The sequence below is a fragment of the Rhamphochromis sp. 'chilingali' genome (assembly GCF_963969265.1).
Source record: "Rhamphochromis sp. 'chilingali' genome assembly, chromosome: 6".
Taxonomy (NCBI): domain Eukaryota; kingdom Metazoa; phylum Chordata; class Actinopteri; order Cichliformes; family Cichlidae; genus Rhamphochromis; species Rhamphochromis sp. 'chilingali'.
Genome location: NC_137933.1, coordinates 20,554,786 through 20,568,142, shown reverse-complemented (window position 1 = coordinate 20,568,142; position 13,357 = coordinate 20,554,786). Strand labels below are relative to the sequence as shown.

General features: G+C 39.9%; 1 protein-coding gene across 4 annotated transcripts; it reads left to right on the top strand.

The window, feature by feature from the left end:
* Positions 1-750: 750 nt before the first annotated feature.
* golm2 (golgi membrane protein 2) lies at positions 751-13,081 on the top strand. 4 transcript variants are annotated; one of them, XM_080884147.1, is made up of 10 exons: positions 751-1,812; positions 4,688-4,742; positions 6,230-6,332; positions 7,442-7,532; positions 7,752-7,878; positions 8,100-8,180; positions 9,045-9,323; positions 9,663-9,800; positions 10,877-11,044; positions 12,130-13,081. In XM_080884147.1, exons 1-10 carry the CDS (start codon positions 1,486-1,488, stop codon positions 12,207-12,209), a joined length of 1,449 nt encoding a protein of 482 aa, XP_080740273.1. In that variant the 5' UTR covers positions 751-1,485; the 3' UTR covers positions 12,210-13,081. The 4 variants fall into 4 exon arrangements, with proteins under 4 accessions (XP_080740273.1, XP_080740274.1, XP_080740272.1 ...); XM_080884148.1 differs by having other exon boundaries at positions 8,097-8,180; positions 10,877-10,963; XM_080884146.1 differs by having other exon boundaries at positions 8,097-8,180.
* Positions 13,082-13,357: the final 276 nt, after the last annotated feature.

The following is a 13,357-nucleotide window of genomic DNA, read 5'->3' as shown; positions in this document are numbered from 1 at the left end:
AAGGACCCCCTGATGATCTTCTAATCGCCTGAGCCAAGGTGTGAAACTGGGTGTGGGTCCCAATCAGCCAGAGTTTCGGGTGCATTCATTGTGAAACCTGGCCCCACCTTATCATGCAAATTCCTGAGATCAGATGGCCCAGGATGTGAGTGGGCGTTAAGGAGTAATTCATTTTCCTTGAATGACTATTATTTTTGTTTTTTTTTAACACCTGGAAAAATAACCAAAAGTACTTCCAGCAACTAGACCAAAGTTAGACAGTTTTTGTGACTGATATATACCAACTTTCTCATTACTTAGCTGTAATTTAGCAGCATTGAAGTCACACAGTCAATTTTGTATTTACTTGGTGAATAATTAGCATGGTACACCTGGACTTTTGAGTTGTTGAGTAATAGAAATGTAGAAATTTCAATAATTTTCATCAGTTTATGGAGATTACATTTTTTATTTACTTTTATTGCGCAAAAAGGAAATATCGCACTGTCTTCTGTGTACTAAAGCCAGATCAATCACTCTTCAAGACCGCCCTGCTTCCGGTCATAACGTATGTCCCTGTTTAGTGTTTTAAGGCAGGTTTAATCGCTTTTGTCATGTAGACAATGGTTTAACAGATAATGTAAAACACAAATATATAAAGTATAAACTAAAGTCTATAGCGTTCAGATGTGCTAAGAGTTATGAAAGAAATTTAAATACCAATGTAGACTTTTATTTTGAAACGCGCACGTCCGCTGGCAGCGAGCGGAAATTAAAGTGGCTGATTGCAACTTCATGCAGCGCAGACGTGATGTGTGGAAGGCAGTGAATCGTGGACAGTGTATAACAGAAACCCAGTATTCACAGTGGGTTTTTTAAGGTTTAATTGGCTGTATTACGAGATTCAAACCAGTCCTTCGCAATTAAAGACAATGTGTTTCTCTGACAGCAGCCGCTGGTGTTTTCGCGTCTACGGTTGCTAGCTAGCAGTTAATACGAGCTAACGTAACGTCGGGGTCAGAATTCAGGATCAGCAGTAGTCCTGTTTGACGGCGATTTTAGGGATTAGTGGAGTTCCAGACGTCTGTGCGTCCGGTACTGCTCGATTTACCAGAGGGACACAAAATAATTAGCTAAAGGCTAACGTTGTACAGCTAGCTTATATGGTTTATAGCATTCCTCAGTGCCACGGCGCCGTCGTGTCCACGTCTCGTCTGCCAGCTGAGCTAGGCCACGTCCCTGCGGGCGTATTTCACTTACTAACATTGGACGGATTGCAGTGAAGATGCCTAGTGAGCGGAAGGAGGAAGGAGAGCAAAGATCACTAGAAATGTGAAGGTCCTTTAGCGTTCATGACTGTCTGTTAAACGTCTGGACTTCCGAGCGCTTGCCGCATATACACGGCATGTCACGTAGACGGATGTGTTTCACACCGGGAGAATAGTCTTCACTGAGCTCGTTGGGTTGCAGTAACAACCTGAAATATCGTTAGACTTTGTTTGGGAAATGGTTGGGTTTGGCGCAAACCGACGGGGAGGTCGCCTCCCGTCCTTCATCTTCATCTTCTTGATGGTGATCATCGTCGTGCTGTCTTTCAACTACTGGACAGTGTCCAACAAGCACGGCCGCTTGCTGGATGAGCTGGCGGAGGTGCAGACGCAGGTGAAGCGCACGGACGCGGCGCGGAGCCGGCTGGAGAAGCGGAACTCGGAGCTGATGGTGCAGGTGGACACGCACAGGAAACAGATCGACCAGAAGGATGGGGACTACAGCGTCCTGGAGAGCAAGCTCCAGGCCAAGGATGCTCTCATTAAAAAGTGCACAGATGAAAAGGTACATTTCTCTTTTTGCCTTTGTCTTGGTTTGATCGAGTTAAGTGTCGTTTTTACTGAAATTTAACATTGCAGGTCACGCAAGGTATTAGAGCAGATAAAACATTTCCTGGGTACGGCACAGCATCTATACAGAACCAAGCTTATTCGTCTTTGACCGAGTGTCACTGTAATAATTATGTGTGTTTGGGGGCAAGACTGACTCACTCATTTTTTTTTAATCTAGAGGTGGGTGTCATGTTCTCAGGAAAAGCAAACAGGAATGACAAGAAGGTTCTTCATTACACCAAATCGGGGGTGTATGGACAAGTATTACTTGTAATACAAGTAGGAAAGGACAATATTTAGCCTCAGTCATATCACCATGTCTAATTTCACCACCTTATCTCATTGTTGTGCTGTAATCTCAGCACTTTATATCAGAAAGTGCAAATATCTTATGTACTTAAGAGAGGTGAGGCAGGCTGTCTTGAGTATGAGCCACATAGTTTCATCTTTCTCGATTGCTTTCACCTGAATATTTCTCCACCAAGAATATCTTGCTAGAAATTAACAGCTGACAGCTTCCTGAATCAAAAGGGTGTTTATAGGCCTCTTAAACTGTGGTTTTGTAGGTGATTTTCAATTATTTTGTTATTTGAGATGTATTATGTGATGCAGGCTTTGGAGCATACACTGGTGATGTGGTGTGTGCTGTTGGTCCAACTTCAGAGGTGCTTGTGCTAGACAGAGCAGTGTTTCATTCATCTAGAAACAATTAATTTTGCTCGATTATTTTGGTTTGCACTGTTAATTGTTAGATTTCACTACATTGCTGCCAACTATCTTCCGGTGCATAACAGGGGAAATTACATTCACAAAAGAAAGCAAATTGAATTCAACTTTATGATGTTGTTTCTGTTGCTGATTTGCTCTTTCATTCTATCAGCACATTATTACACGTCTGTGGGGGCATTTATGTATTCACTGTGAAAGGCACATCAAAGCGCGCCACATGGACATTCCCACTTCTTGTCCTGCACAGTTACCCAGCCAGTATTTCACTGGCTTTTATGTCCCAGCACCTTCTGAACTTTTGGTCCGAGTCCAGCCGCCCTGGGTGTGTAATTTGCATCCAGTCTGGCTCGGTTTGATGTTTTTCAAAAGCAAAAGCTTAAAATTGTTTAGCTTATGTTTATCCAGTGTGGATTGTCGCTCTCTGGTTTGACCACAGACAGCAATAAAACAAATGCAGCATTCATGATTTTCAACTAATCGTTTTAACTTCATGCAACCTTATACAATAAAGCAACACATTTATTGCATAGTTACAACTAAATCTGCAGGATTATCAGGTTGGGTAAGGTTGTGGGTAACATTGCCTTGCTTTGCTCAACATTTATTGATGAGCTGTCCTTAGCCACAACACACAAAACTTTCTCCCAACGTTTGGAGTCAGGTTACTGGTAAAATGTAATTGACCTGCAACATAATACTTATATGATACTTATAAAGGGCTATACATGAACACACTGGCTGAACACATGAACACATTGTCTAAGCTCCCTTATTTCTTGACTAAATTCCAAGATCCGGCTCTGTGTTTCCTTATTCAGGATAAAGGTAGCCATTAAAGAGTGGTTGTTCTCCTCCTTTCTTCTGTCAACAGACCAACCTTGTTTCAACAGTCTGCCTCACATTGTGAGAAGTGTGTACCACAAAGAAAGTGACAGATAAGTCTGATAAGTGGCTTTCAAACAGTAGAGTCTATAGTTTTTAAGTTAGGTGCAAGAATGAATTATGGAGCCTTATACTTCTTCATTTAGTGTGACCATGTTGTTCTAAAGAGCCCGGCGGCACAGGGAGGCCATTACCCACTTATGAGCGTCTAACAAGCCTTAGTCTTAGAGCAGTTGACATTAATGCTGTATTTCCTGTCCAGTCTTATTGACCTCCTTCTGGCTCAGTCAGTCTGCCCAACTGTTTCAAGAGCTCGAATGCCTAACAATGACAAGTTTTTGGTAGAAAGGCAGATAAAGTATATCCATAAAAATCAGTACAAATCCCGTAGCTCTGCAAATTAATATTTTCAATATGTTGCTTCTATTATTTTCAGAAAATATGGCTAAATATTAATGACAAAATGGTGGGTACATGCATCCTAGTGAGCCTCCAAGATCTTTTTGATGCTTTGGAAAACCTTGCTGCCACCTCAGTTGTATTTATAGAAGTATAACTTCAACTTAACTATAGCTGCTGTTTTTACATTTCATGCTTTGAAATCCATATTTGTAATCTAGTGGGACAGAAAAAATGTAGCTTTTGGGTGTCACTGTGATGTCCAAAGCCTCAAGTTTCCTTCCTTCCCCCTGCTTAACTTTCTTGTTTGGTATTTTACTGCTCTTCATGAGTTTTTGCATGCCATTTATTTTACTAGAACACAAAATAAAGCGCAGCCAGAAGCTTCAGGGTAATAGAGAGACTTTTAAGTTTCACATCATTAATGTTTATTGCGTAGCTGTATTGGATTTTATTATGGTTTACCTGGTGGCAAAGTGTAAATAAAAAAAGCCAAAACCAAAAAACTCATAAACTAGCAATAAATGAGCTTTCAGTTTGTGTGCTGGTGCTTTTTTCTTTTCTGTGAAATAAATCCTGAAACATTTTGTAGATTGAGATCACAGAACAGGCGTTGGATCAGTATCGCATGACTCAGAGTACTGGAATAAAGAAAAGGGTTGTACTGACTGCAACCAGTTTTCACTATGAAGCATAACAGGATTAACCTGTTCCCCTCTTTTCATTCGTGCAGCTGTCTGATAATGCAGGAACCTAAACTGGTTTTATCTTTACCATAACTAATACATGTTTTTTTTTTCTTTCTTTTAATGTTGCAGATGAAGCTGCAGGATGATGTCACAGCCCAAATGACAGAAATTCAAAGGCTTAAAGGTAAGACTTCTATGGGCTCAAAATGTGGTCATAAATATTTTGTACTTGTAAAAAAGATTTGTGTGTGCGTAAAAAAAGATTTGTATGTGCGTAAAAAAGATTTGTATGTGTAAAAAAGATTTGTGTGTGGACTTAGAAAAAAAAAACCCTGCAAGTTACAAGTACGGATTTTTGACCCCATTTTTCTTCCCTTCATCTGATTGGTCAATGTCATGTCAATCACAAATGTAACAATCCAATCAGAGAACAGATGGGTTTGGCTGTCGAGGGGCGCTTTTTTTGAACTGCAGGTCTTTGAAGGGAATAAATGCCCTTTTACATGCCAACCCAGCGTTTTCCTTCATCACCACTAAGGAAAACAGTCTGTGGTCGTCCGAGTTTGGTGATTTTTGTGTCACAGGTCTACGTGTTTAATACAGGGACTTCCACAGCCTTTTCAACAGCGCTGCGGACCGCGGGGTGGGGGCGGGCAGTGTTTTGGAAATGACAGTCTTCATTACAAAGCTTTCTTCGTTATGAATTAGCATACATGTTTTTATTGAACATTTGAAGAACTAGCAAAAAAAACAAACTCTTGTAGAGGACATAAAGTCAGAGATAGAAAAGACAAGGAGCAGGTGCATCTAGTACAGGTAGAGCTGCTGCAAAAACCCACAGAGCCCAGCAGCCAGCGTAACAAATTCTGGATCCTTTGCTTTTAGTTAGCAGTTAGCATTAGCAGCGTATCCTGCATCCGATGTGAAAGGACTTTTATGCTGCGCACTGTGACTCACAGCAATGGTCCTGGGTCAGCCCTGACTTTGTGTTAAACTAATCCTAAAGTAATAATGTTATTTCTAACCACTGATATACCACAACTTTATCCTTTCAACAGCTACTGAAAGTTAGGGGACCTAGCTGCTATCGGATATTTATATAGCGATCCTCCAGCTTCAAACGGTATCACCCTTCAAGGACCTGCAGTTCAAAACAGCGCCCCTCCGACAGCCAAACCCATCTGTTCTCTGATTGGATTGTTACATTTGTGATTGACATGACATTGACCAATCAGATGAAGGGAAGAAAAATAGGGTCAAAAATCCGTACTTGTAACTTGCAGGGTTTTTTTTTTCTAAGTCCACACACAAATCTTTTTTACACATACAAATCTTTTTTACGCGCACACACATTCTTTTTACACATACAAATCTTTTTTACACACACACAAATCTTTTTTACGCACACACAAATCTTTTTTACGCACACACAAATCTTTTTTACGCACACACAAATCTTTTTTACACATACAAATCTTTTTTACAAGTACAAAATATTTATGACCACATTTTGAGCCCATAGACTTCAGCCTGTGTTGGCCAACAGAGGGCACTCTGGCAATTCCTTTAACACAGAATATGTAACATACAAAGCAATTTCATATAGCAGTACAAGTCTTTCAATAAACCTCTTCAAAATGTTTGTTTTTGTGTGTCTGTTATTACAAACAGAGCAGCTAAGGGAGCTCAAGCAAGAGTTCATGAAGCAGGAAGAGCAGCTAAGAGAAGTGAAGAAAAATAACACTAACTTGGAAAGAAAACTGGAATATGAAAGGTATGTTAGTTCTTTACATGTGCCTGAGTCTTAGATATACCCATATTCGAGGAACTGTGAGCTCTCAGAGATTAAGGCTGCACAATTAGTCTATCACAATTTTGGTTTTCCACAATTAAATGAAGATAATTAAACGATATTGAAAATGCATGCTACACCACCAGAACGCACAGAAAAAAATCTAATCAGGCACTTCGTAAATCACTGCCTGATGATGTGCCCAGCATGTGCCAATCACAGCTTTCCCCTGCACCGCACAGCATGAAGTTTCCTCATTCTATTTGACCGTACTTATGTGGTACAGATAAGACCATCAGAGCAGAAATCAAAAGTGTGGCACAGCAGGAAGTGAAGTGGTTGCTCTTCGAAGCAGATTATTACCCACTGTTTGGAAGTACTTTGGATTTAGGGCAAGTGATGTTAACCAAGAACAAATTCAACAAGTGCTGTAAAATTGCGTCTGCATGGCAAAGCAGTGCGACTAACTTGTGGTGCAGTTTGAGGTGTGTTTTTTGTGTGTTTGCTTAATTGACGCATCAAGACCAAGCAAAACAGTGTAGTGTTTGCTAACATGAATCGTCAAATTCTCACATCCACAAAAGCGAGCTTGTACAGTGTGTCCGTCCAGCTCACAAGGATTCACTGAAATTACCTAGAGGCAACACTCCATTTGGCCAAACACAGTTATCCAGTAGACAAAGTGAGTTTAATTTAAAAAAAAAAAAAAGGGATAATGGTCAACTTACTGGACAAAAGATATCTTATCCCTTTGTGCTATAATTTTTGCAAAAATGGCGCTGTCTGCAAGAAATCTCAGGAAATTATAGAGGGATTGTACAGCTTTCAAGTAACTGGCTACATGCCTATCATGCAGGTATCATGAATGGAGTGAAATGCTATATTTGCTATATTTTGCTTCTAGAAGTTACACATACAATAGTGGAATAAACACATTATTTGTCTGCAAAGGTTTATTATCAGGAGTGTAGGGCAGTGTAAAATAGAGAAAAGCAACTGTTGATTTGATTTTGTTTTATAGTTTCTTTATGTATAAAATTGAAAAAATTCCTTATTGTGCAGATGAAACTGAATGAATACATGTTAACTAGTTTACAGTGTGGACGCCAGATTGCACAACTGAAAGACGAGTATGAAGAAGCAAAAAAGACTCTGGAGGAAGAAACACTAAAGCTAAGACAGGTTAGTCTGATTAATCTTAACAAAAAGGATAAGAGCTATTCTTGTGTTTCTTTAGTAAATGATGAAAAGTTTTGTTTGCACATTGCATTTATTCACTACTTTTGGATCTTTAACACAGATGTATTTAAAATAGAAATGAATTGTCCTGTGTTTCTGTTCTCTAAGCTTTCCTGTTCATTAAACAGCTTTGTCTTTTCTGTAATCTGCTTTCCTTTTCAGAGTGCAGTGGATGGTCACAAGAATGTAGTGGGGGGTAGACATGCAGATACAGAGCCTGGTGTGGAGACGGCTGGAGAGCGCCATACAGTGGCCACTCACCGGCATGACAGACACTCCGATCTGAAAGGTAGAGTGATTAAGTTGAGCAATGCTGCTATCGTTTACTTTATGTTGCTTTCTACACGTTAAATGAAGATGTTGACTTTTAGGAGAAAATCATCAATAATAATTGCTCACATGGATCTTTTAATATTTTAATGTAAATAGTAGTTACCTCACGCTGTCTGGTTGTTAATCCTGTTAATATGCTAGCGCTTCACTCCCATTCCCTGTGCTGTGTTACAGAAGAGATGGGTAAGCCCGGCAGTGATGCTGGCATGCCTGGTATTGAAGACAGTGAGGTGGGAAAAATCGACGATGTGCAGTTTGGTAAGTAATGAATGTAAACTTTCAGAGATCAAGCTCAGCAAATTATTGATTTGAAAGAATTCTGTAGCTGTGTAATGACAAAAACATTTGGACTTTTTAATCGGCCAGTATAGGTATTGACAGACCATAATCAGCATTAGATTAGGCCTTAATATAAGTAAACATGTTAGTTAGATTTAAATTCACCTCATCACAGTTTCCATGAAGGAAGAAATTTGCTATACAGACTGAATCTGCTTTTCTTTTTTCTTTCTTTTTTTTTTACCTGCCTTTAAACTTGTTGACTCTGCTGTTTGGCCATTTTAACATGAGAGTCTAAAGGGAATGAGTCACTTCTGGAGTCAGCCTCAGGTGCCGCTTTGAGGAATTATGGTTCTTTTGTGGGCAGCATGGTGGTGTGATGGTTATAAACATTGCCTGATGGGTTTGAATCCATTAGCTGTCCGGAGCCTTTCTGTGTGAAGTTTGTATGTTCTCCCCTTGTCTGTGTGGATGTCCAGGTTACCCTTCCTTTTGCCCTATGGCAGCTGGGATGGGCTGCAGTGAAACTCCCAACTCTAAATTGGACAAGTGGAAGAAAATGGATGGATAGTTCTTTGGGTTTTCAACTTGGGTTTCATTTTTCAACCCCTCAAGGTTGCTTTTTAGTGAAATACAGTGAAACTGAATCCGTAACTAGAGAACAATAACTGACCCACATAGCTTACTTACCTGAATAGTGCATATAAAGTGAGGAAGTCCTTCTCCCTTCTGTCACTGATTGTAACCCTACCCTTTTTTTTTTTTTTTTAAAAAAAACAAAAAAAACAAAATCCTTGTGGCAAGTAGGTCACTGACCTTTCTCACATTGTCTTTGGCCTACAGGCTTGAAGAAACCAGCCATTACCCAGAAACACGACGAAGCCCCGGATGTGGCCGTGGGAGCCGGTGCTGGACCTGGAGTCGGGGGAGCTGATGGTCCCGGAGGCCAGGGCATGTTGCTGGACCAGCCCGGACTCCAGCAGGACAGACTGGATGGCCGAGCCGTAGTGATTGCACCTCCAGGCATCAACAAACAGGGAGACAAATCAATAGTATTTGAAGAAGACAACAAAGTGGGTATCAAGGCAGATGAGCTGGGAGAACAGCAAAGGCAACTTCGAGGTGCAGTAACCACATCCATGTAACTGCTATTAATTTTAACAATGTTTATTTTGAGCCTTTAGGCATGGGATAATAATGTGACTACAGCTTATTATAGATTTTTAGCTTTTGGGTGGTTTGTCTTTTGCCACATCTAGACTGAAAGGGGAGAGAACTGTTATCCTGTTACATTATTTGTTTACAGTTCCTCCATTTGTAATGAGTTTTTCAAGTGATGTGTAACCTCTTTCAAAAGTTTGAGTGCTCCCTTAAAGAAGGCAAATATAGCTTTGAGAAAGCAGTACTGGGAACAACTGCGCCTGACGTTTGAAGTATTTGTTTTGTTTTTCTAATAATCAGTTCCCAGTGATGTCAGAGTTGAAGGTGAACACTTGAAGAGGATTCCTTTGCCCCCCAACCCTGCCCAGGTGCCCAATCCCATCCAGCCTCACCACGCCAAAGACCAAGTTCCAGCAGAACCAGTACACCACCGCCAAAGTGAGTTCCTCTAATAAACTCTGAAAAAGTGAACCCTGCTATTGGCAATGAAGGTAGTGATTATTTTCTTTTCTTTAACTCATTGATTGATTCCACTCAAGTACAATTATAGCATTTATGGTAAGTTAGTTCTGTTTATACTTTTCTGAATATCTAATAAGGCAGGGATTAAAATATAACTTACTGTGGTGTCATGTGTACAGTTTTTCCAGTTTCTAAGTCAGTGCATCCTCCTAAACATAACACATTTTCATGAAAGATGGGACTTCTAAGTATATAAGTCCTATCTGAACATGGTTAGGGCTGTCACAGAAGGGTCTCTTGCAGGGGGAGGGAGACAAATGACACACTTGGCTCCTCAATTTTCCTTTCCTGTTACCTCACTTCTGTTCTGCTCTACTGCGCTTTCTTCCTCCTTCTCTCTCTTTTTTTAAAATGTTCAGTTCTTTTCTCTCTTTTACACTTCCATCTCGTCATCTGCAGCCCTGCTGCTTAAAAAACCCACTAAGTTTTCATTTTGTTTTTCTTCTGCTCTGATCCTTCTTCTAAATTTCAATTTAGTGTAGAAGTTAACACCCTTTAGGTGATTTGTTTTTGCTGTCATCTCTGTTTACATTATCAGCTTACAGACTGCACAGCTCATCCCAATTCCCATCCCGGTTCGAAATCTGTGAGGGTCTAGACAGGAACATAAGCAGTCTTATATGCTGGTGTGAAAGAAACTGCAGCAGTAAAAACTCATTTTCGAGTTAGTTTTCGAGTTAGTTTTCAGATCTCTCCAAAGAGGCCTCTTATTTGAAGCCACATTGGACCACACTACCGCCACCACATGCTGTGAATCTTGTGGTAGGCAAACTCTTAATTTATAATACTGCATCCAAGACCACGATTGGCTTTTTTTTTTTCTCTTCAGAAGGCACCATGTATTTACCTCATCTTTCTCATCTTTTGTCATTCTCTTAATGCAACTACTTTTTCCTTCATGCATACATGATGCAGTATTTCCCCTCCCTATCTTCCTACAACTGCCTTCGCTTCCCTTCCGTCCTGATGAGGCCCTTCTCTGCCTCCTGCAGGCCGATTCTTTGATGAGAACGAGTCCCCAGTAGATCCGCAACACGGCTCTAAGCTGGCGGATTACAATGGGGATGATGGGAACGTGGGTGAGTATGAGGCTGACAAGCAGGCCGAGCTGGCCTACAATGAGGAAGAGGATGGTGATGGTGGGGAGGAAGACGTTCAAGGTGAGCCAGGCCGGGGGATTGGACTGTTTGTCCAGATGTTTATCCACCATTCCTCCTTGCTCCCTCCCTCCACCCCTGTCCTGCCAACCTGCTACATTAAGTAGCTCACAGCAACCCTGAGTTTGGTCTTTACGTCATCGTAAATACAGATATTTAAAAAAAAAAAAGAAATGTGGCAAAAATACCTGAGGATCAAAGCAGAACTGCTTTGTGTGCAATTCAGGAGAATTGCATATTTTTACTCAGCCCTATAACAGTCTTAATACCCTCTTATCTTATGTAGAGGGAGAACTTGACCCAGGAACTTGTGGTTCTGTGAGAGTAATTGAGTGGTCATCTAGTGTTTTCTGTCCTGCCTATGTTTCGTTTTAGCTAAACCACCTGTCTGTGCCCACCAAACATCTGACCTACATCTAGCCCAGTAGATATATATATAGCTCACTGTGTTCCTGAATGTGTCTGTGTTCTCCTTGAAATATTGAAATGCATGTCCATGTTTTGTTTGTTTGTTTGTTTTTTTAATTGTTTGTTTTTCTCTCTCTTTGTTTTGATTGCCCTTTGGATTTTAAATGAAATTGCACTATTTCATACCGAAACTACAATAGTATTTTTAGGGAAATTGTGTTTTGTTTGAATCTATCAAAGGAAAAAATAATTTTATTTCTGATCTGCCAGTTCTGTGATTGGCTGTTTTTTCATTTGTCTTACATTTATCAGATACATATGCCATAACATGAAGTCTCTTATATATATATATGCACTTGCTATTTAAAGTTACCAACAGGAAAGCTAATATCCTAGAATGATGTGGGTTGAGTTTCTTCTAAAATGAACAATCTGTTGATATATTTCTTGTACATAAATCAGTGTTGCTGAAGGGAATCAGAGAGGGCTCTGGATATTACACAATTCACAGAAGGTTGACATCAACATCCTTTAAAGCTTAAAGTCAGCACTACGATGTTACATTATGGTGTCATCCTCATATACCAGAGATTATTCAGAACACGTAGTAAATTTTGCATCTGTTTAATTGTGCATTCTCTAATATTTGTGTTTCTCTCTTCTTCTTTTTTTCCCTCTAGATGATGACGATCGAGATATGCAGGGAGATCGGGCTGTGGATTATGGGAAAAAAAGACATCAAGCCAACGACATTCTTTGAATGGAAACTCATACAATCGTATCTCATAAAAAAACACATTCAGACCCATCTCCACAAGTGAGATTTCTCTTGACAAAAAAACATCAGTATGTCTAAGAACTTTTATAGGTTGCAATCTCAATGTCATGGACTATTTTGAAGAACAGACATTGCAGCTAATGAAGTAATTCTAAATAATGTAACATACTATGGAAAAAAACACACAAGGCATTTCCCCAAGCTGCTGTTAATTTGCTAATGGCTTTAAGTTATGACAGTAGAGATAATATACTGTACTTTGACTGTTGAGTATTTGATAACTGCACCGGCTCATGCCGGCCCTAATGACCCACATCTGAACTTCAAGGACAGACCATGTTTTGGTTTAGCTACTCTTCTTCTTCTCACTTTGCTGTTGCTTGGTACAAACTCTTCATCTGAGATGTTTATCAGAGACTAATTTGGCATTCTGCCTTTCTAACATAATCGTGGGACTCTTATATGGAAAACTTTTCTGTTTGTTTGTTTACAAGAGTGGGAATGCATTACAAATGCCAAGGACTCTACTCATGGCCTGTTGAATCCGTTTCTTACTTTGACAGACTAAAAAGTGCTTTTCTTTTTTCTTAAATGATGCCATTGCATGCATTTGAAACTTTTTATTAATCAAATTGAGCAAAATACTCATGCTTAAGCAATACTTAGAACAATGTTGGTGTCCTACAGTGTGATTAACCAAGCACATGTGGAGCTGACATACTGTACAAATGCTTCCATGAATGAGGTTTCTGTGAACATAAAATTAGTTCTGTTTGTGCAACCAGGAAAATTGATTTCTCATGGAAAGGCACATGAATGTAATTTTATTTTATTAAAGGTGATGCTTCATGTCATTTGTGACGGTACTTTAGAGTCAATGCAGATGCATAGGTTGTCATCCTTCTCAAAATAGTCGTGTTTTGCCTGGGTATCTGTAGTGCATCATATCCAGTGGGGTTTTGTGTTTATTTGTTTTATTTATTTGTTTATTTTGGTTGTTGCTTTGTATTTTACCGCTTGCAAATGATGACCACAAAGACGAGCAGTCCTTTACCTTTATGATCGCTGGCAGAAGAAACGGTTCGCGGCAGTGATCATTGCAGACTGGCTGGTGTTTTTGAGAGGTAAGG

Bases quoted from the DNA above. Each gene is read 5' to 3' on its own strand.
- golm2 (XM_080884146.1), top strand. From the start codon at position 1,486: ATGGTTGGGTTTGGCGCAAACCGACGGGGAGGTCGCCTCCCGTCCTTC. The intron at 1,813-4,687 runs GTACATTTCTCT...TTAATGTTGCAG, and splicing joins AAAAGTGCACAGATGAAAAG to ATGAAGCTGCAGGATGATGT. The intron at 8,181-9,044 runs GTAAGTAATGAA...TTTGGCCTACAG, and splicing joins AATCGACGATGTGCAGTTTG to GCTTGAAGAAACCAGCCATT.